The sequence below is a fragment of the Nyctereutes procyonoides genome, unplaced genomic scaffold (assembly GCF_905146905.1).
Source record: "Nyctereutes procyonoides isolate TBG_1078 unplaced genomic scaffold, NYPRO_anot_genome, whole genome shotgun sequence".
NCBI classification, from domain to species: Eukaryota; Metazoa; Chordata; class Mammalia; order Carnivora; family Canidae; genus Nyctereutes; species Nyctereutes procyonoides.
The window spans coordinates 2493155-2517444 of NW_026575159.1; the positions used below are offsets into that span (position 1 = coordinate 2493155).

A 24290-nucleotide genomic window follows, 5' to 3' on the forward strand; every position below is an offset into this window, starting at 1 on the left:
CTGAGCCACCCCGGCATCCAAGATTAAGGATTTAAATCCAGTGAACCTGGCCCCATTTCCATAGTCTTAACCACTCTGCTATTTCTGGAAGCACAGAGTCAAATCTATGCAAATATGGCATTTATATTCTGTTGTTACACCACTTCAAATTCCTCTGATCAAGGGAATACTCTCATTATACTATAGTAGATTTTCTCAACTGTTGCCACCATACTCCAGGGCATACTAAGACTTTACCAGGTGTATAGTAGAACATTCATTTTTTTTCAGATAGCTACAGAACTCAGAAACATATCCAGTTAGTTCTAATAAAGGCACAGTTTGAATTCCATTTAATGGAAGATGTAATTCCAGGGAAGAACGCAAACTAAATGAAACCATTTTTTTCCTTATGCATTTAAATCACAGCAGGATATAGTTTAAGCTTAAGTAGTATTCAGACAAACTAACAAAACTATTATGAGTTGCAGAGCATGGCAGACAAAGAAAGATGACAAGCACTGCTTGGCTATGACTTGAAGGTGATAGAAGGCTAGTGATAGTAGATGAAAACCCTACAACTCTACAATGTGAGAGAAAAAGGAAAGGAATGACCAAAAGAGTATGGCAAGTAATAGACAATAGTAATAAAGATCTAAAGGAAAGAAGCTTAGAGAAGGTGGCTCCATGGGCAAAACTACTGAAATAGAGAATTGACCCAGAACTTTGGGAGCAGTCCTCTAAGGCTGGCCTCATAAAACCACATTCAGTCATTGTTGATGCAAGTCCTGAGCTTTGGGGTGTCCATTAACTCATTTAAGCCAAAAGGTGTATGCTTTCTACTCAGTGATTTGGAAAATACGTGGAAGATTTCTCATGTTTCTAGTAAAGTAGAAATAAATCATGTAAGAATAAAATTTAGTTGATTCCTATGAGGGTAATCCCATTTAAATTGGTTGGTATTGGAAGTTTTCTGCCACTTATTTTTTTCTCTAGTTCCTGTGACCACACTTCATCATTGGCCTGCAGGGCTTCCCTTCCTCCTTGGAGAGCTAGTTGAAATTGGCATGAATCCCATTTTTACAGAATAGGAATGTCAAAGCCTTCCTCATACTTCCTTTCAAGTTTTTGTCCTCATAGTTCTCTGGTCTTCACCTCTGCTTATGAGTTTGCTGTTTTAAGTCAACTCACACAGATTTTAAAATAGATGCACTCGTGAACAATTCAATGGATTCAGTTGTTTTCCAAAAGATTTAGGGACCCTCACAGGAGAGACACCACATTGTACACCACACAGAGGACTCCCATGTAACTTAACCTTTATCCTCTGCTCCTTCTCCCAAATCCACGTTGCTGAATAGGGGAGACTCCCCTACAGCCCCTGAACTAGTGTAACAGCAAAGGATCCCAAGAAGCTGTTCTAATTTCCACAGCATCCCTTGGAAGTTGGAAGAACAGAATTATGTCCTCCCTTACATCCTTTCACAAAGAGAGTAGAATGTACATCAATTGGGAACATCCTGTGTAGGTGCTATGGTAGCACTTTGGTGGAGGGTGTTTACTTAATCCACAGAACTTTCTGGGTGTGTTTTGTCTTATTCCCATTTTATAGATGAGAAAATGGAGTCTCAGAAAACTGTCCATGCTAACATTGTTACCATGGTGGAAAAAGGTGTTGGAATACATGTGGAGAAGAGAAGGAGTAGTTCTTTTCTGCTCAAACACAGAGGAACAAGAAAGGGCAAAGATTATGAAATGCTAGATAGTCTGCCTAGTGAAGCAATGCCAAAAGGAATGGCTCCTTTTAACTCATTTCCGTTTCTCCATCCAAGATCTCAGCACTCATTTTCCTTTGGAAATGCAAAGGCACAGTGGTGCCTCTTAAGAGATGGTTTTTGTCTCTATTTGTAATGTTTAATATCAGTGAATATTTTATCCCATGTACACCTACATATTCCATTATACAATTTGCCTTTGTTTAACATGTTTAATTAAGAACATTGTTTAAAAATTGAGAAAGACTTCCCTTCATGAAGTCTGGAAATTGAAGGTAACAGTTTGCACGTTTCCTTGCCAATCATAGTAGTCATTTTTAGAATCTTTAAAGGGATAATTCAGTTACCCACACAGTTCTGCTTTCTAAAAACATGCAAAAACATCTTTTCTTAAGTAAGCCAGCAAAGCTACTTGCAATGTTCCAGACTCCAGCAACAGCAGTGAAAACACGACACCCTTCAAGTATTAATTGGGAAGACTATCTGGTAAAGAAGGGCAGAAGGAACAGGAAACATATTACAGGGCTATTTTCTGCTTGCCTTTGGCCTTTGGAGCCCAAAACTACCTCCTTTGCTCATTCCAAAGAGACTAATGAAAAGAACTTGTGGGACACTTAGACATTTTAAGTGATGTAGAACTTCATCAGCTGTGTATCTAGCACCGTCTCAAATATAAGCTGTCACTGCTGATAGGCTATATTATGAGACTTTAATGTCTCAATTCTGAAACAGTTTCTGGTGATAAAAAATAGTCTCTATGAATTTGAGGTAAAACTTGTCACACTTAGATTTTGAAAATAATCTTTTTTTGGGAACTAGAGAGTAACTGGCTTTCCTTTTGTAAAAATTAGCACCTTGCCCTTAAATTTTGACTCCCCTGAGCTCCTCCCCCAAAAAGCTTGCTTCAGAGCAAAATTCATATTTAATTTTGAAATAAAATTTATGGGATGAGCTATAGAAACTTGGCATTGAAGAATTTTTATAGTATAAATGATATACAATGTTGTATTAGTTTTAGGTAATTCTGTACATTACCCAGTGTTCATCATGATAAGTATAGTTACCATCTGTCGCCATAAAACATGATTACAACGCTATTGACTATATTCTGTAGGCTGTATTTTTCATACCCATGGCTTATTTATATCTAGAAGTTTGCACCTCTTCATCCTCTTTATCTATTTTAGCCCAGAAAATTGACATTTTTGTAAGTGAAAAATGGTCAAATATTAGTGATTTCATAGAGTTTTTAAGGTTCAGTGTGATATTTCCAGTGTAATCTAAGTCTTAGTGCATCTAAGTGTGCTTTTCTGAGAAGCCGTGTTGGGACAAATTAACTTTGTTGCCTCAGTGACCTGCAACTTATTTCTTAACTTACTCATTAATTTTGATGCCTTTCGTAGTTGCCTGTAGTACTACTATAGCGTTTAGCTGCAGCCTGCAAACTCCAACTAGGAGAAGAATGGTGTTATTGGGAAGACCAAGGTATTAAAAAAAAATAGATAACCCTGTGCAGCATGAATCCACATCTCCTCATCTATGTGGTCCACTAGGTGATTGTTGCTAGCTACTCTCAGAAGGACATTGCATGTAGTTTGCTTAACTTTGAGATACTTCAGCAAAGCAGCCAGAGTGATTCTTTTAAAACGCTTTTAAAGAAGGAAAGAATCCTTCTTCAGATTCACTCTACTTAAGTCATCTTTGGGAGGCTAAAGGCCAATATTATCATTCTATTTCTTTTTACTGTCACTTTTTATGGCGAATTGCCGTTCAATAACTACATATAATCTTTAATCTTCACTGTAAATGAAGATTACATTTTAACTTATTGTTAAAAAGCTAGTCAATTTCATATGGATAGTATCACATATACTCAGAAAACCTGAAAAATCATGTATTAGATTTTCACAATGAATGTAAATACATCCCGGTATTCAGAACTCAGATCAAGAAAAAAAAAATATATTGCTAAAATCCCACAAACTTCTTCATGTCTTCATCAGTGTCATAATTCCCAATAGTTATCCTACCCACATTTTTAATAACAGAAGTGGTTTTGCTTCTATTTGAACTCTATATTAATCATACAGTATGTGTTCTTTGGTACTGGGCTTTTTTTGCCCAGCATCATTTTTGTGAAAACCACCCATGCCGTTGCAAAGTAATTGTAGCTCATTCATTTCCATTGCTGTATAAGGTTTCATTTTACAGATACTATCACAATTCATTTACCCTTTTCTGCTGTTATTAGGCATTTGGGTTGTGTTTGATATTAGGTATTACAAATAGTGCCTCTATGAACATTCTTGACTGTGTCTCTGGGTAAACATATTGTGTAGGATATATCCTAGGAATAGAATTGGTGAGTAAAAAAAATCATGCCTTCAGCTAAGCAGATACTGCCGGACATTTGTCCAAAGGTTGTACCAGTTTACATGCCCACCATCAGCTGTTGGTGAATTCCGATTGCTTCTTATCACTGCAGTTAATATCATATCTTTCACATTGAAGCCATTCTAATGAGTGTGCTATGAGTGCAATTCAGTCATGTGTTTCTCATGACTGCTGTTGAGCACTTTTTAACATATTTGTTGGCAATCTGAATAAATCAGTTCGATTTTCTTGACTATTAAGTAGGTGACATATGGGTATGGCAGAAATCATATGTGTGATGGTGAAATTGCTAAAATTTAGTAAACATTGCTTTCATTAATGAATCTTTGACTCTTTGATACATTTATTTCTTTATAAAAGTCTTTGCTATGGCGCCTGGGGCTCAGTCAGGTAAGCTCAGGTCATGATCTCAGGGTGTTGGGATCCAGCTCCATATCTGGCTCCCTTTGGTGTGGAGTCTGCTTCTCTCTCTCCCTCTGCTCCTCCCCTCAACTTGTGTGCACTCTCTTTCTCTCTCAAATAAATAAAATCTTTTTTAAAAAATAAAATAAAAAAGGCTTTGCTCTAGTAAATTCAATTTAATAGAAGCTTATTGAGAGTTAATTGTGAATAACCCCCTCTGTGGTATGATGTGAGACCACCAAGGTCCATGTCATGGAAAGCTTCCCAGAAGAAGGAGGACTTTTTTTTTTCAATATAAGTATTATTTATAAGACAACAGATTTATACAAATATTAATGAAAAATATAACAAAAATAATTTTAATGGTTAGGTAGCAGTATTTCTATAGTTTAAATTTCTATAGTTTAAGTTCTACTTCTTTCTCCTCCCTCGTTATCAATCTATATCAAGCTGTGGTTGTGGTTTCTTTAAAGTGTTAATTTTTATCCTTTGGCTGATGGATCCCTATAAACTAAAAATAATTGGGTGACAGGAACTTTACATTATCATTGTCTTGTTGATTTGCTGTCTTCAAACATGTCTAAGGTTTCAAAGCTTGTGTGATAGAGATGGTGTTTGAGCCTAGATTTTCTTATTCCCACGTCAGTGTTCTTAAAACGCTATGCTATGTGTAGTGTCAGAGGAGGCCATTTTTAAGCTGAGTCTAGAAACATGAGCAGGACCTGACAGTGGGGCAGAATATGGAAAAATGTACTAGAAAGCCTAAACGAAGTGTGGAGGTATAAAGATATTTGAAACTTTTAGAAAATTGAAGATGTTCAAGTGTGATTACCATAACTAATAAAGAAAAGTGCCCGGCAGCCCGGGTGGCTCAGCAGTTTAGCGCCGCCTTCAGCCCAGGGCCTGATCCTGGAGACCCAGGATCAAGTCCCACGTCGGGCTCCCTGCGTGGAGCCTGCTTCTACCTCTGCCTGTGTCTCTGCCTCTCTCTCTCTCTCTCTCTCTCTCTCTCTCTCTCTCTCTGTGTCTCTCATGAATAAATAAATAAAAAAGAAAAGTGCCAACTTGTTTTCTATGGAAAATCTAGACTTGAAAAATGACACCTAGTGTTAGCTTCTGCAAGTTCCACCAGCCAAGAGTAGGCTGGGCTTAAGGTTCACTTATGATTACAAATGTAAAGTTGTGTAGCTTGAAATATTTGACTGTATCTCATGTCATTTATCAGTAATTTTAACACCAAGAGAAACATTCTCTGTGCATGAGTGGGGAAAATGTTTTATGGATAGTTTTTTGCTTTCCATGTTCTGATGTCAGCTCTCTATGCAGAAGTGAGTGATACATGAGAATGGAGAAATAATGTGAACTCTATAATTTTTATAGCTAAGATGCTATTATAGATTAAACAGAAAAGCACTGACAGCCTCTAGTTATCCAAATAATTGTTTCATTATCCTTTTCTGGGTTGCAATTATTTATTTCTAACTAGTGTTTTACTATAGCATTAAAAATACTCCTTTTGGAACTAAAAGCAGTAGCCAAATGCATTATCTTTGAGCACATTTTAGCTTGCTATTAGAAATATAAAAGTCCTTTATCACCTTACATTCTAATACCTTTTAACAAAATCTTTTAAAATGATTAGGCTGAAGATTTTTTTTTCCTCAACTAGTTTCTTAAATATTTGAAGAATTTAAAATCCTAAAGGGACGGTCAATAATTTCTGAATAAACCTTATTTTATTTCAGGGCCAAATATTAGCTCAGTTGTTGAAAAAAATCATGATGGAGATAAAGTTGAAACAAGTTTCTCTTGAGTGAGTGATCACAGCATGTGGTGTTCTTTACCTGTAGGTTGAAGAAAAAGTCCCAGTCAGTGGATATTACCGCTCCAGGGTTCAACCCTCTGACTGGTGCAGGAAAGCAAACGCCACAAGCCAGTAAGCCCCCCACACCCAAGACGCCCATCATTGAAGAAGAGCAGAACAATGTGACCAATATCCAGAAGCATCCTTCTCGGAGGAGTGAACTGAAGAGGTTCTACACCATTGGTGAGCACCAGACATTTTCTGGATGTGAACAGGTGCAGACTGTCTGAACAGCCCTGTGAATGTGTGGGTCTGTAGTTACATGCCCCCTCGTTTATAGGATGCGTGTCTCTCTCTGCCGATTGATGTGGTCACTTTCTCATGTGTTTTGAAAATGGAGATGGAAGAGAGCACTGAAAACCTTCAAAAAGTTAAATAAGGGAGCAGTTGGGGACCTTCCATGCCCTTCCTGGCCTGTGGAGAGTTAGTCATATGCATATGTGGTTCTTCAGGGTGTAAGCTCATGTTCTCCCACTTTCATTTTTGCCCCCCTCAGCTAGTGCCGCTTCTTGTTTATTTGTGTTTGTTATGTTCATGTTTCCGCCAGGCTCTCAAGTCGCTGAACCTATCCTGTCAGGTTGTTAAGACAAGGGTTGATGTGCCCTGTAACTACCAAAGCCACTAAGAAAATAGAGGCTAAGGAAGGATAGGTTGCAGTGCAGGTGTGCATTGGCCTTGCACGTTACTTCACTTTGGAAGGATTGAACCCAACATAGAGCCCATCATCTAAGAAAGTAGTAAGCTGTGGGACAGTCTTGCAGGCACAATGTCCCTTTTTTCCTAGATAGAATAATATCCTGTAATTTTGAACTTTAACTCTTGATTGGAGTGTTAATGTAAATAAGTTGAATTATCAACTTTTAGGTACCAATGTTAGTCCATGATAACTTTGGTCTTGCTTTCTAAAAATAACAATTTTCAGTGTCTGAAGTCTGTTTGAGACAAAAGTTGCTCAATATATCATATATGGTAGAGGATGTTGCATAGGGGAGATAAATCAGGAGGAGAAGATGGAGATGGAGGTTTGGCCTTGCTTATTATTTCATTTTAGAGAGATTTGGTCATATACAAAAGCCTTCAAAGTAGAGACTATGGCTTCATGGGTTTATCAAAGTTACATCAAAGGGGTCACATTTCATGTAATATCTACCACCGCAACCGTCCAATATGAGATGTTTGAAAATTTTTTCTCAGATACTTTAGTATTCTTAGCTAGAGAGCACAATAGGAGACCAGATTTCTGATTCTGACTCTCATATCAATTTCCTGTGTGACTTTGTCAAGTCATGTTCCTATGTCTTTGGGTTAATTTGTTGTCAAGCTTGAGGACATGCCTCCATGTAGGTCTGTACTATTTCAGAATATGAAGACTAAAACCATGCTTTCCCTTTCTGCCATTTTATGTTCTCTTCCTATATCTCCTCTCTGGTGTCCTCTTTCCTGATAAGGATGTTCAAGTCTTATTTTTTAAGAGATAGCAGGCATGGTATCTTTGAGAATATCAACAGTCAAGTAATAAAAATTGATATAAGGTGGTATAAACAGTACATATTTCCATTTTTAAAAATTACAATAGCATGTTTCTAAAAATCAGTCAGCTAGAAAAGGCCCATAAAGTTTACATAACAGCCTCTCTGTGTTTCAGTGTCCTCTTCTCCCATCCTTCAGCATGTCCATCACCTCTGTTGCTTTTATGACTTATTAACTAGCTAAGAAGAAACAGTATTTTGCCTTCAGAAAATAAAGTTTATCATACAAACTCAATATTCCTTAAAGATGAGAAAAAGAGAGAAACAGTGTCAAGGTTGGCCACATAAATAAAGAGATAAGCCTGGAAAATGAAGGTCTAAATGGTGAGTTTGGATTGTAGGGAGGTGAACTGTGAGTTATCTTAAGTAGCCCTAACACTGGTGAATATTTAATTATTAGACTTACAACAATTTAATTCATAATCAATGCCAATGGCATATCTATTATGTTAAAACAGATATCTGAATTGTAAAGGTAAAATGTTTTTATAACCTCTCCACTAATCTGGACCTGTAGGTATTTTCAAGGCTGAAATATTAGCAGTTATGTAATTGCCGGTTGAAAGGTTATTTCACAAAACAAGGGTCTTTCAGTATTCCTTAATTAATGTGTTGGTAATAACAATAATTAAAATTACCCCTTATTGATAATGCATATACCAAGCACAAGTGAAGCTTGTTAGGTAGGTGTTCTGCTCTTTATTTTTATAGATAAGGGATAGAACCTGAGAGAAGTTAAGGAGCCATGAGCAAGAGATAGCAGATTCTGCAAATGAAATTAACCATCTCTTGTGACACTTCAGAATCAGCCTTCCATTACTCAGAAGGGTATCCACAGAGGTGCACCAGGGGAGTTTCTATGGGTCATACAGTGAAATAATATTTTTACTTCAATTCTCAAATTATCTCATTTAAGAAAACCGTGCCAACATTGGCGACCCATCCACCAGCCAATGTGCCCTTTCATTGAAAGGTATCTTTCAACATCTCCATTTATGGTTCACACAATTGAAAAAACGTAGGAGCCCTCATGTGGCCAAGTTGAGTACTACATTTAAATTTTGGAATAAAGAGCAGTACTGTATTTAAGTGAAATACTGTATTTAAATTCAAGCAAAGATTCTGGGGATTAAAGAATTACAAATTTAAAAAAAACTAGAAAATTTTGAAGGTATTTAACCTTCTTTTAGTGGCTTAGTGGTGCAGTAGCTACTCTAGAAATTTCTTTTGATCTCATGGCTGTTACCCTTCATCGACCTATGCATAGGTTCTATTTCCTGTTGAATGAATTCTAGGGAAGGCTTATTATAGTCTTCTTGTATAGACAATAAATTTGGGTCCTTAATTATTCCTACTAATAGAAACATTTTAAGTCTAAAAGCAAAAAAATGACACCGCATAAACTCATTGTTTTTTATAGGAGAATTAACCCATCTCACAAGATGTGTAATAAAGTCTCATTGATTTAGGATAAGTAGAGGAAAAGTTATTCTCTATTGATCTGAAATATATAAATCTTCAGATAACTATTAAAAGGAAAGTAATCATGACATCAGGGCCATATAAGGAAAGAGCTTTCTCTATCCTGCTTCTGTCACTAACTGTATAATCTTACAGTTATTTACCATTATTGGACCTTGCTTTTCTTGAATCTGTAGAATGAAAGATTTAGATAAAATCAGTGTCTTTTGTATTTTTTTCTCATATTTTCTTTTTATTACTATAACTGACCATACAGAGTACTGTGTAAGTTTGTAGTTGCTGTGAAACAAATTGCCCCAAATTCAACTGTTTAAGACAACACCCATTTATCAGCCCACAGTTAGGTAGGTCAGAAATCATAGCACAGCTGGGTTCTCTGCTCAGTGCATTACAGGGCTAAAGTCAAGGTCCTAGCTGGGCTGAGTTCTCATCTGGAGGATCAGCTAGGGAAAGAAATGCTTCCAGGTCCATTCTTCTCCTTGGCAGAATTCAGTTCCTTGCAGTTGTAGGATTGCAGTTCCCATTTCCTTGCTGGCTGTCAGGGGAGGGCCACCTCTCAGCTTTTGGAGGCCACTCTCTTTACTTACCATGTGGTCCCCTCCATCTTCAAGCTAGTAACTGTGTTTCAAATCCTAATTTAAATCTGTGACTACATTTCCTGGATCTAGCCAAGAAAGCCCTCTGCTTTCAAAGAGCTCATGTAATTAGATCAGGCCCACTCAGATGATCACCCTGTCTGAAAGTCAACATTACCTAATTATGAGAGTAATATCTATTGTATTCATAGTCCCAGGGATCATGCATGCATGTACATCAGAGGGCTGAAGAATTTGGGGACTCTCTTAGAATTGTGCCTAGCACATTTTATGTCACTTACTCCATAGAGACACACTCAATTACCAACACAGCTCCAATGAAACTTCCTTAAAATATTTCCCTTACTATATATTCTGGTTTTTTATCCTATCCTCATTCATTTTTAAGCACAATCTCAACTCACTGAAGCAAATGCATAATTCATTAATCAGTTGTGAACTACAGTTTGAAAAACCACTGGACTAGATTAGATATTTGAAGTCTTTCAAATACTTTAAATCATTGTCTTTAAACAAAAGTGTTAATTAGAACTAGGATGATATTGCATTAAATTGATGGGTTATTTTTAATGGGTAAATGAAAATAGAATGAAATTTGTCACTACTTCATTTTGGGTCTGTGCTGTATAAAACTTCTTTAGTTTGACAACATATATAAGAAACCTATGTTCTTCAGTACCACAGCTGCAACTTAAAGATACGAGACACAACCAAATAGTAGACTTAGATGTTTGTAATACTCTTTTTATATGATACCTTTAATTCAGAAAATTATTCAAAGGGTAGGGACTTCTGAAAGGATTATAAATTAGGCATAGAGGTATGAAGGTATGAAGAAGACATTGCACACAAGATCCAGAAATGCCCCCTTGCTCCCTATGGTGGGCCTGTATAATTCCATGTTATATTTGTTCCTGGCTTCCGAATCTGGAACTGGAGTTTGTACCTCTTTATCCATCTTCTGTGACTATTAGTAAAAGGTGCTACTGTCTGTGCATTCTGACAATTTCCTTGATGGTTATGAAATGGGACAACTCTTTAGTGGATGTCCTCACAATCAGAGCCATTCAGTGAAACACCAAATGCTGATGAACCCCTGAGCAGTCCCTGCTATGTAGAGCAATACTGATCAGAATAGAATGAAAGTAAAACAGAGAGCCCTGTTTAAGGTGGTCATCATATGGGTAGGAGAAGAGAGTGCCTGGTGAGAATGGGCACACCAATGAGTAGACTACAAGACAGATGCCCTGATGACATTGTGGACAGGGGTGGGGAAAGGGGGTGAGTGGGGAACATCAGAGGCCAGAGGAGGCTCACTCAAAGTACTGTGGAATCTGAAAGATGGAGAAATTGGAGCAGATTATAAAGACACTCAGGGACTCTTCATTGGCTCCATAGATCCAGTCACCTTTTTACCACCTTTTGCCCTCCTTGCTTTGAAGCTCACTTGGCATCTGGAATTTACTTGTCCCTCTTATCTTCCTATGTTGGCATGTCTGACTCCTAACATGTCTCCATTCCTGTGGGTGGGGAATGAGGCCGTTGATCTCAGCAATCCAAGTACTTAGTACACAGTGTGAGGTACGTAGAAAGTGCTAAATAAGCTTTGAGGGTGGTAAAGGAGTGGGAGAAAGGGGCACTAGTGGGGCTTGTGAGGATTACCCTTGCCCTTGCTAGTGGAGGAGGAATGGAGGAAATTGGCTCAGAGTTCAGGCTAAGGAGGTGCTTTGGAAGCTTCCTTCTAGTTCTTCATTCCTCCTCAGAGAAGGATGGGAACACCTGCTGTGAAGAACAATAAATCAAATAATACTGTCTATCTATCTATCTATCTATCTATCTATCTATCTATCTATCTATCTATCAATATTAGAGTATCTAAATCCTCTCTTTATTGCTTGTGTTATTTAAGTGCTCTCTGCAACTTTACAGAGAAGGAAGGCAAGGGCGGAACATAGCCGGCCCAGGTTCCTGGCTCAGCAGGGCTTCCAAACAGGTGTGATCCTGAGGCTCCTTGGCTATCAGGTGTCCGATTGAATAATACCTCTGGAGCTTTCCTTCATTTGAGACCTCTCACTGTTAGGTCCTCCCCTTGTCAGATGAACTGACAGCCTGTTGGCCTCTGTAATCTTCTGTGTACCCTCATGGCTCAGTCTTTGCCTTTGATTCTACCTGTATTAATGTCATTGTAATACCTTCTCTTGGTAGAACATCACCTATGGTGAATCAGGCAGCATTCTTTCCACAGCGATTTCCACTTACACTTAGCTTAGTGAATTCTGGGTTTATTTGGGGCATACATATAACTTATACTCTTCCACATATGAAAATATGTTCATTCATTTATGAATCTATTCATTTATTCAATAAAATTCAATAAAAATGGCCCATTACGTGCCAGGCCTTATTTGAAGTTCTGCTAATATGAGAGTAAATAAACCCAGGTGCTTATATTCTAGTGGGGAGGTCAGACTATAAACAATCAGATATTAACACATTTCAAGAAATGATAAGTATTTAAAGAAAAAAAAACAGGTTAAGAGAGAAAGGTGATAGAAAAGTTACTCTGTAAAATGTGTAGATCTTATATAACTTTTATTTGATGAATTTTGTCAGATGACCTATACAGTTCTGAGAAATCAACTAGCATGGTTTCAATTTCAGGACATTGGATGTGTTCATAATACATTTTTCAAAGGGTTGTTTTTTATTTTCCTTTCATAGAATTTGGTTTTGAAAAGACTAATGGAAGTGACATTTGCAGCATGAAGAAGCAAATGATTGAGGGGAAGTTTAATGATCCTCAGGCTTCCTGGCATTGTTTAAAGAAGTAGTGTCTAGATGTTTTTCATTTCTACCAAGAAATAATAAGATCTGCGGATTATGCTGTGGAATAGAATATTGAAATTAAATGACGATTATAACACATTTTAGTATATGTTGCTTTTTGTTTGTTTTTTAAAGTACAGCTCTTACCTCTTTAGAATGGTTCAGGAGTCAGTTTGCCTAGAGGGAGAATGATAAGACCAGGTCTCAAAGATCCTAAATGATTTTGATCAGTGAAAGCAAGGCCATGGTGTACTCATTCCATGTGCTTATTAAGCTCCTCCTTTTGCTCACATGATCAGCAATCAGTGGTGAGAAACCCAGCCTCTAGACTCTGATGTCTAAGTTGGAATCCCATTTCTCTTGCTAGTTATATGAGCATACACAGGGTACTTAGAATCTCAAAGCTCAGTGTCTTACATCTTTTTCTTTTTTACTGAGAAGGCCATTGTGAGGAGTAAGTAAAATAATCTATAGAAAGTGTTCGTACAAGCCTGGAATTGAGAAGTTCTCCATGAGTGTTAGTGAGCTTGTTGCCACTGCTGTGTATCAAGGAAGCAGCCAGCACAAATGATCCGTGCGCATTGGGATGTGAAGCTTAACCTGGAATTTATGTGATGTAAGCCTCCTATCTTTTGATCCTTGAAGATCTGGTCAACTTCTGTGTCCTGCTTCAAAAACCCTGCAGTGGCTCTTCACTCTCCCCAGAAGATAGGATTGTTGCTTTATAGACCTTTCAGGTTCTGCCTCTACTTACTCTCCAGCTTTATCTCAGACCCCAGCCCTACACTCTAGCTAAGCTAAATTTCCCAAAGGTGTCCTTATGTAAGCCTTATCACGGACTTTCTGCTAACTCCTCTTTCCAGCCAGAATAGTGTTAGAATTCAACTGCAATTTTCCTAATAACCAGCCACATTTTCCTGAAATCTGATCAACATGAATAGATTTAATAACCATTGTCAGTTTTTTAGGTTACTAACGAATACTCATTGAATTCATTAATTGCTTATAACATTCTTCAAGGGTAAATGGAACATATATTCTGACCACCATGCAGCATTCTGTAGAATTAAGTCTCAAAGTTGAATGACTTACTCATGATCACACCCTAAATAGTGGCAAAGCCAAGGGAAAAAAATCTACATAGACAGGTGACTAATAGTAAATAGCTTATCATCTACACATTTTCAGATCGCATTCTTTTCTCAGAAGCAAAACAAAAATGAAATTACATTGTTGACAGAGATCTCAGTGAGTGGTTCCTCAAGGTAAGTCCATTCCATTGATGGTGAAACAGATCCATTAAAAAAGAATAACTTTTTAAGTCAGATTTTTTTTAATCTTCCTGCTTCTCAAAATTAAGTTGAGAAATGTCCCCCAGAATATCCTTTTGAAATTTTACTGGCCTGTGAAATTGTAAAATTTGAAATCCAATGTTCTTGTCTTTTGCCCTGCCTTCAGAATAGAATGCCTTCAATATTGCAATCTTAATGAAGCACACTTAAATGCAAATTTGTATCTTACCAACCCTGGGCTGCTTACATATTAAAAAGAGAGCCGACAGAATTAGGGGTTCCCTGGGAATTCTTCTGAGTAATTGGCAAAATTAAATCAGTAATAACTAGTTTGGAAATTCTAAAAAGAGAAAAGCAAGACACACTTTAACTGCTTTTTAATTCTGGTAAACCAGGCATTTTAAAATATCATCACATAACTTGTATGCCTCTCATTTTGAAGCCAGATTTTTTAATTATAAGAATAAAAAAGAGCAACTCTAAAGTGGAAATACTGTAACAGGAGAGAAAAAGATGGAAAAAACTAATCTTGCTGGAGGCGACACATTCTGCAGCATGAAACTGGGTCACCCCTGAACCAGAACCTTCTCTCCAAGCTAGAATAATCTTCATGTAAAAGCAGAAAGTCTCTGTGATTTAATCAGCAGAACCATCTTGGCATACAGGTCACTGTCTATAAGGACAGAAACTAAAATGAATAACTGCTCTCAGGGTTCAAATTAAATTATGTTCTTGAGAAAAATGACTTTGTTTTGAAGTTTGTTCTGACAATTTGATGACTTCTTATATTTTCTGAGTCACAAGAATATGTAGGGAAAATTATTCCATTGCTGAGGTTCCTGGTGATACATGGAAGCTGAAATTTCCTAAATGGACCTGGGCTTTTCACAAATTTTGAAGCCTAGTGCTTGTGTAGGAGTGCCATTTCTTTGAATCTTTTATGTATATTGCCTAAGAATGTGCAATTTTTATTAAGTGAGTGAATTTAAAGATATTGAGAGCCCAACTTCATTTTTTTTTGTTCATTTGTAGGATAAACAGAATCAGGAATTCAGTGAATGAGAGTCTGTGTCTGTGTGTATGTATTGAAGAGGTTTTTAATTGGGTTTTTATTTCATGTCATTTTTTTAACTTATTCCATTTAAAACCCACTTTAAAACATGAAGGCTAGAAAAACCCACTAGAAGAAACTCCTTTTCAACTCTAGAATAAATGTGAAAACTTTACTTCTTCCTAGAGAAATTAAATATATATATATATTTTTTACTAAACATGGGTATAATTTTAAACTTTACTAAGCAGCTGTCAGTGTCCTCAGAAGGAAGAAAAACATTTGTTTGCTATCCCTATAGATTGGTAGTGCCAGCTAATGTTGCCAAATCTAATTTTCCTGGGGTAGCACCATTTTATACATTTGCCTTACTCTTTTTTGCCCTAATTCTGTGATTGTCCTCTGTCAGAAGTAATCAGCCCAGGATCAAGAAACACCACTTCATCATAGCTGTGATCAACGAATTAAGGAATGTCAATGACCATCAGGTTTCTCTGAGCAAACAGTGTTGATACTGTTCACCTTAAAAATAAAACTGTCAGGGGATCCTGGGTGGCTCAGCGGTAGCACCCGCCTTCCACCCAGGATGTGATCCTGGAGTCCTGGGACTGAGTCCTGCATCAGGCTCCCTGCATGGAGCCTGCTTCTCCCTCTGCCTCTCTCTCTCTCTCTCTCTCTCTGTCTCTCATGAATAAATAAAATCTTAAAAAATTAAAAAAAAACCTATCAGTTATTTTACCACCAAAAATGTGTTAATTTGAGAATAGCAGAGAACTGCAATTCAAGACAAGCCGACTAGGGCAAAACCATAGAGATCAGAGAGTAAAAGAGAGGGATGCTCTTTTATAGAGGAAAAGGGATTGTTGGGAGGGCTGTTGGAGAAACTGGGAATTTGAATCCTTGTGGTCTTTTGTCAGCTGAGTTGGCAGGGCTGGTTCCCTTGGAGAAGAAAACCCTTCCTTCCTGTGGTTAGTAGGATAGTTATGAACTAGCAAGGTTAAGTGTGCAAGGAAGGAGCAGTGGTAAGGTGTGAGCGCTCCCCCTACTGGCCTTCCCATTCCATTTTATTTTATTTTATTTTATTTATTTATTTACGATTTTATTTTATTTATTTATTAATGAGCGACAGAGAGAGAGAGAGAGAGAGAGGCAGAGACACAGGCAGAGGGAGAAGCAGGCTCCATCCAGGGAGCCCGACGTGGGACTCGATCCCGGGACCCCAGGATCATGACCCAAGGTGGCACTAAACTGCTGAGCCACCCAGGCTGCCCCCATTCCATTTTAATTGAGGTTTCTTTTAATGAATTTTCAGTCTGGTGTTTGAGTTGCAGCATAATAGTCTTATAACTTACTAAAAACAAATTACACCTGTCAATTTACTTAATGATTTCTAAACAGCCTAATTAAAACTGGTTAGAATTGTGGAATGATTAAAATGAACATTGTTTCATGGTTCAGCAATAATCTTGATCCTGTTTGAAATTTGCTAAATCCCTATTAAAATAAGCCCTTTGGCACTGCCGGTCATCAAAACTTGCCGTTTCCATCCACCAACACTTGTAGAAATGCTTCGTTTCACTGAACCATGACTAGGGTAAGAAAATGACAGATTATTAAGAAAGACCACTTTATTTTAATCATTTAATGATGGAATTAATGGAAATCTGAGCAGTAAAGTATGTCCTAATTTCCCCAATATTTCCCTTTTTTAAAGAGTATGGATTTTTAAAGCTTCTAAAGATTTTGCACACATTCAGAAATAAAGCTATTGATATCTCTTGATTTTTTTTTTACTTCCTAATACTTCCCATACTAAAGACATTTCTTCACATACTAAAACAAAAAAAAAAATTAAGATTTATGTTCCTTAAAGAAATAGTGACCATGTTCACAAGTCTGACCAAAAGAATATTACTTAGAAGAATGAAAATAGTTAAAAGCCAGGCTCAACTGGGGTGGGGAATGCTTCCATTGCTATTTCTGCCACACATTTTGAAACTACTTTGATTACAGTGATTACTTTGAACAATTCAATTATAGATGTTTCAGTGCCCATTTGTAATAGATTTACAATAAATCATGTGCATATCTACATGCAAGCATGCTTTTTAGTGAGGTATTTTGAAACTTCACTAATTCAAACTTTGAGATCAGTTGGACAAACTGTGAGATTAAAAACCTTTGTGTAAGTACAATCTATGAATAAAAATCTATATGGATTTGTAATGGAAACATAAGCTCAGGATACAGAAAATATTGTGTTCAATAAATTGGCTTAAGAAATAGTTTTTACTAGGTAAAAATACCTACTGAGATAAATTAATGAGCTGTTTTTTTTAAGATTTTACTTACTTATTTGAGAGAGAGAGAGAGAGAGCACAGGGGGCAGAGCAGAGGAAGAGGGACAACATGACTCCCAGTTGGGCAATGGAGCCCAACATGGGGCTCAGTCTCAGGACCCTGAGATCATGATCTGAGCAGAAGTCAAGAGTTGGATGCTTTACCAGCTGAGCCACGCAGGTGCCCCAATGAGCAAGTTTTAAAGTAATGTTATCTATGAATTAACCTATTTGATGTTACTATGTATGTTAAAGTACCTTCAAAATATTAAATATTATATGAATAAGTCTTTAGTACTTATTCATATAATAAGTGGATACTTCCTTGGGGAGAAAGCCACTGTTGTCTCTGTTATCATGGTCAACAAACCTTAATACCACATTTCCTCTATGCTGTTTGGTATTTCTTTGGGAAATCTCTTTCATAAACTGGACCTTAAGTCTTCTGGTACATTTTGTCTTATGGAAATAACTGATAGGCATTTAATTTTTAAAAAAATGTGTTGTAAATATTAAAAGCATTATACATTCAGTATATGGAAAATAGCTCATCATAAGTAAAGTCAGTAAGACTTTATCATTATTATTATTATTATTAATTTATTTTTAAAGACTTGTTTATTTGAGAGAGAGAGAGAACAAGAACAGGGAGAGGGTCAGAGGGAGACGAAGAGAGAGAATCCTCAAGCCAATTCCCCACTGAGCTGAGCATTGAGCCATACACAGGGCCCTAGATCATGACTTGAGCTGAACCAAGAGTCATGCTCACCCCACTGAGCCCCCCAGGTGCCTGTTTTTTCTTTTTTTTTTTTTTTTTAAAGATTTTAAATTTTGAAATCACTAAGACTTTAAACAGTGGCTGCCTACTGCATTATAATATTTTTTGTTTGCTAGCATTTGCAGTCAAGGATTCTTGGACTTTATGTGATGCTTAAATTTTATTTTACTTTTTTTTGATGCTTAAATTTTAATACATTGATAGAAGGGATATTGATTTCCTCTTAGGATTCTTGAAGCCATAGGAGGCAAAAATTGTCATCAATCGTATATTGGAGATAAAATATTATAGGTGCTCACAGAGTGTTGAACTTTATGACTATTTAGTGTCCCATAGACCCATTCAAAATAATTTCCTTTCCAATTAGGTAGTTTCAGTGCCTGAGTTTCTTCAAGTGAGTCAAGACATAGCAAAAGCAGGAGAATAATATTTACTATAAGAAATAGGGTATCCAGAATGCTATTTGGAGCTACAGAGTTTCACTTCCTGCCTTAAATAATTTTGTCAAATTACAGATCTTTTGTGACATGAGGAACATTCTTATAAATATACATAGGGTAAATGGGATGGGATGAGTATAGACAAAAGATGCATTGAAATAAAAAAAGAAATATAAGTAATAATAATTCTTTCTCTCCATGCTCTCATATTTATTTTTCACCTCCATCCCTATATAAGACTATCTAAACTTTAATTCAACAGGCAGTTTTAAGAATTTTTATTCAAAAAAAGAAATACTTATTCGTTCACTTAATAAGTGATTGACTGAGTACCATTGACAAGTGCCAATAGTTGGAAATGAGTTTTGAGAAAGATAAAAGGCCAGATAATGGGGGTCTCGTGTGCTATACTATAGAGTTTGGACTTAATCTTGATACTTTAGGAATTGTTGAAGGGTCCAGCCTGAGGAATGCTTTGATATGGTTGCTTTATAGAGAGATATTTCAAGCATCATATGGAGGATGTGATGGGGGTATATATGCCTAGAGGCAAAAAAAAAACTTTTAGACATATGGGCTGAATAGATAATATGTTGTACTGCTTAAGAGCTTTGGCTCTAGGATTATAGTGTTTGGGTCCAGCTTGGCCATTCTGAATAGCTCTGTGACTTTGTACAAGTCATTTAACCTCTCTGAACTTCTGAATTTCATTTGGGAAGTGAGAAAATTACCCTGTACCACTTAGGTTTGTAATAAGGTTTATTAGATCAGATAATGTGTAAAAATTACTTAATAGATACTAGCACAGAGTAGGCATATAGTAAATGTTAAATAAAAGCAAAGTATTGGGGCACCTGGATGAGCTCAGTCAGTTAAGTGTCCGGCTTTTGATTTCAGATCAGGTCATCATCTCAGAGTTGTGATTCTGCCTAAGATTCTGTCTCTCTCTCTCCCTCTGCGCCCCCCCCCCCTTGCACGTGTACACACTTTCTTTCTCTCTCTTAAAATAATAAAAAATAAAAAGCAAAGGATCAAAATAATATTAATAAAGAGTGACAAGAGTCTGAAGTAAGGCAGAGGCAATGTGACAAGAAAGAATTACAGAGAGATGAACTAGAAATCTAGAGGAATTGGTGATCAACTGGAAATGAAGAGGAGGGAAGATTTTCCAGTTAGTGCTATAGTTTTAGGTTTTAAATCCTGAAACAATAATAGCTGACACTTTTTGATTAAGAAGATATATCTTCTTTTGTAAAGAAACTGAGTATCTTTCTGGGCCAGAAAAATGTCAAAAACACATAACAATATATGAACATTGAAGCCATGGACCTTTTGAGCTGTAGTCCAGAAATAGGGGCAGCCAGGAGCTCAATTTCAGTAGTGTCACTAGGATTAGAAGGACCCTATGAACTGTCACAGTAGAGCTCAAGAGAACATGACTAGTAAGTGCAATATGGGATCCTAGAACAGAAAAAGGACCATAGGTAAAAAGTCAGGAAATTTAGATGAAGTATGGGACTTTTGTTAATAGTAATATATCAGTATTGATTCATTAATTATAATAAATGTGATATCTAATGTATGATGTTAATCATTGGGGAAACTGGATGGTGGGATATATGAGAACTATCTTAGCAGCTTTTTGGTAAATATAAAAACTATTCTCAAAGAGGAATGTTTGTTAAAAAAAAAAAAAAAGTCACCATGCTTGGGAGAATAAAGCCCCACTCACTTCTTTGGACTTGACCTAAGCAGGGATTCCCAACCATGAAAGGAGGCTGGGAAAAGCTGTAATATTGCCCACCCCAGGTTGTGGCTCATAGCAAGGTTCAGAGGCCAGAGGAAAAGAGAAAGGCTTGCCAGCTGGACCTAGGAAAAACCACCCATTCATTTCTCATTTTGATTTGTTTTCTCCCCACTGACAACACAGGATGTGAGCCACCAATATAAGACTTTTTTTTTTTCTGGAATGAAAGTCTCAGAGAGTGCATAGAGATAAACACAAAATAACTGATGGAAAGAGAAGACAGCAGAGAGAAGGAAAGAGTCAGATAAAAATGTGGAAAACCTGAAAATTTCCTCTCAAGGGGAGTGTAAAACAAAAATTTAAGTACAGGAGGAAAGCTAGAACTGAGAAAATCAACAAAATCAAGAATTGGCTGAGGAATTGACACTCGATGTAAAGAAAAATATTAATTCTTAAAATGATGTTATGTTTTGTTTGAGGCTTCTATGATAACTTTAGAGTTTCAAATTTGAATGTCTGGGTAAATGAGGTTACTATTTTCAAAGATGGAAAATACTCCAGGGTTAGGTCTTAAAATGGAATACTAAGTTCAATTGTGCATCTCTTGAGCTTGAAGAACCTATGGAAATAGGCAGCTGGATCTGCAGTTCTGATGATCAGGAGATAGGTTTAGAATAACATCATCAAATCAAATTGGCACATAGGCATACAGGAGTTTCTTAAGACAGGTAAGTAGGGTGAGAAGAGTCCTATCCAAAATATAAGAGGTAGGACGAGGCCAGAGGCTGCAGAGGTTACTGAGAATGGATGGTCAAGGGCAGAAGAGGCAATCTTTGTTGTGCCCTTCAGCTCGATAATCCAGTAGACTTGCCCCTTTTTAGCCTCTACTAGTTACTTAGGAGAGAAATGAAACTATGTCATTCATATGACCAAAAGTGCAAAAGAAGATTCTTATTATGGGACCTTGACATGATAATGTTAGAGAATATGGGTGTTGATGAAAGCTCTGTTGGAGGTGGGTAGAGAATATTCTTTATAGAAAGAGAGAAGGGGCAGCAGCTTCTCTTTGGTTCTCTTCTTTGGTCATCACTTAACTTTTAAGTTTATTGGAGTAATATCTGTCAAGAAAAATGGATGACCTGGGATTGATGTCTAAGTATTATATCAGAAACTTGTTGATGGGGATCTCTGGGTGGCCCAGCGGATTGGCGCCTGCCTTTGGCCCGGGGCGCAATCCTGGAGACCCGGGATCGAATCCCACATCGGGCTCCCGGTGCATGGAGCCTGCTTCTCCCTCTGCCTATGTCTCTGCCTCTCTCCCTCTCTCTGTGACTATCATAAATAAATAAAAAAATTTTTTTTTTAAAAAAGAAACTTGTTGATGTTAAAAGCTTTTGATCTGATTTTGAGAAAAGCCAACGTATCTCAAAACATCCTTTTCCAGTATTGAATCAGTATTCATGAGTCTCTCCTTTTTGTGTAAATCACACTTATGATTCATTCTGCTTAAACACCCTATTTATTGTGGAGTCATACCACATCACACGGTCTGAGAACTTTCTCCTACATTATTTTGGGACTCACAGAGAACTTAAGGATGAGCACTAGACAGCAAATGACTCAGAGTCTAAAGGCAGTTTCATGATATACCACCTGAAGGGAGGGGGAAGGTTTGATTTTATTTTTCATCAACAGGACTCAGAGGGGGAAGCTTTAATGCCTTAAAACTATTCTAAAGAATTGTTTTCTACTTTTTAGTGTGCATTGGAGAATCTTATTAAAACATAGGTGCCGACACCGCAGACCTGTGGTAGGGCCACAATTTTGCATTTGTAACAAGATTTCAAGTGATGCTGATGTTGCTGGTCCATAAATAGTAAGGCTAGTATAAAGAGCCTGAAAGTTTTCTTCTTTGACAACACATAACATATGTTTCGATATTTGGACCTCAATTATCATTCTGGACCAAGAATTTATCATTAAGACTTGTGTTCCTTTCTCAAAACAAACTGCTTAGCTCCCAGCCCTTAATATCTATGGCATAAGAAACCTTCAGAATAAGAATGTGGATATCATGTCACATTGCACGCACACAGTTTTCATATTACAACATACACAAATTACCATACCATCTTAATAGGTAAAATTGTGTTGTTAACATTGGAGCATTGGAAACATATTGGCAGTTTCTGAATTTGGTTAGTCAAGAGTATGAGCAGTTTACTGAAGAGCAAAAGAAGTAACATGGATTCTGACACGAGGCATGTTAGAAATTAAAAAAATTACCGGCTGTTTTGCTCTATTATTCACCAGTTGTGTTGGTCGAAATTGCTGATCAGTATTTTCAACTATTCTTTGGGAATAAAAGTACTTTATTCCTAGAGTTTTTGTGAGTTTTAAAAAAGATACTGTGTGTAAAGCTCTTTGTATTGAATCTGGCTAGTAAATATGAAACAAATAGTTGCTATTTCATCAAAGAAGGAAAAAGGAAATTGAAGGAGGTCAATGAGGAAGTAAGAACTGGTCAGTAATAGTTTTAGCCTAGGGAAATACATTATTGGTAAGTGTTTAATATCTGTGTTTATCTATTTTGTACTGAAAGCAAAAATAAGATTTGTGGATCAGATGTATTATTACCGACAGCAGTAACAATGCTGATTCCCTCTTCCTCCTTCCCCTAGCAGCAACACAATGAAAGGTGTCTGCTTTATCTACAGGGGTCTGAACTGCAGGAACCCTGAAATTATGACTCTGGACATTTATACAGGAGCTGGACAGCTGCCCTGCTCCCCTCTGGAAAGAGGAGAGAAAAAACAAAAAAATCTCCCTAGTTTCTAACAGAAACAAATCCTCTCTGGGAAAGGTCCCTAAGATTTCACAGTCCTTTGCAACATAAACAGAATCACTCAGAGTTTTAGCCTCTTTCAAAATGTAAGTACATAGGTCCAGAGATATAAATCTGTATCTCTCCAGAGCTCTTTCTACCAATTCAATCATCTTTTAACCCAGCTGCCAATAATGCTGGGCTTTATGTCCTCTCCCCTACCTATGATTCCTGAAATTTCAGCAAAGTTTGTACAAATGATGAAATTCTGACTGTGACTGGATTTCCTGTGGAAACTGGTAGAAGGACTAAATTTCTTTTCCTGGTTGAATTAGGCAGAAATAGGGAGAATATACCCAAACACATAGGATAGAGAGACCCTCAGTGGACCTCAGAGTTAGATACATAATCATTAACAGTGGGAAAATGGGACTCGAGGGAATGCCTGGGTGACTCAGTGGTTGAGTGTCTGCCTTCAGCTCAGGTCATGATCCCTGGGTCCAGGGATCGAGTCCCGCATTGGGCTCCTTGCAAGGAGCCTGCTTCTTCCTCTGCCTGTGTCTCTGCCTCTCTCTCTGTGTCTCTCATAAATAAATAAATAAATAAATAAATAAATAAATAAATAAATAAATCTTAAAAGAAAGAGAAAGAAAGAAAGAGAAAGAAAGAAAGAAAGAAAGAAAAAGAGAGAGAGAGAAAGGGGGGACTTGAAAATCAGAGGACTTTGAATCTATTCCCACATTTATTCCTAACTAAGTGTGAGGTCCTTCCTGGCCCTGGGTCACTTATCCTGTCAGGGTTCTGACTCCCACATCTGACAAACTAGGGAATTTGATATTCTCATGCTCATAGAGATTCCTTTGTGCCTCTGATTCTTAGATTTTAATATTTTTAACTGAAGTGCATTTTATTAGTGTTCTATTCAAATGAGATTATTTTGAACATTGATTTTTGGCATAACACCTTTCTAAA

The 24290-nt window shown here is 37.1% G+C and overlaps 1 protein-coding gene across 3 annotated transcripts in view; it reads left to right on the forward strand.

Moving 5' to 3' along the window:
* OXR1 (oxidation resistance 1) overlaps window positions 1-24290 on the forward strand; it is a 365376-nt gene that overhangs the window by 133646 nt on the left and 207440 nt on the right. For all 3 annotated transcript variants that reach the window (XM_055313914.1, XM_055313909.1, XM_055313912.1), the window contains exon 2: window positions 6401-6597. In XM_055313914.1, the coding sequence (XP_055169889.1) occupies window positions 6401-6597 (197 nt within the window). The remainder of the gene's footprint in view (window positions 1-6400; window positions 6598-24290) is intronic.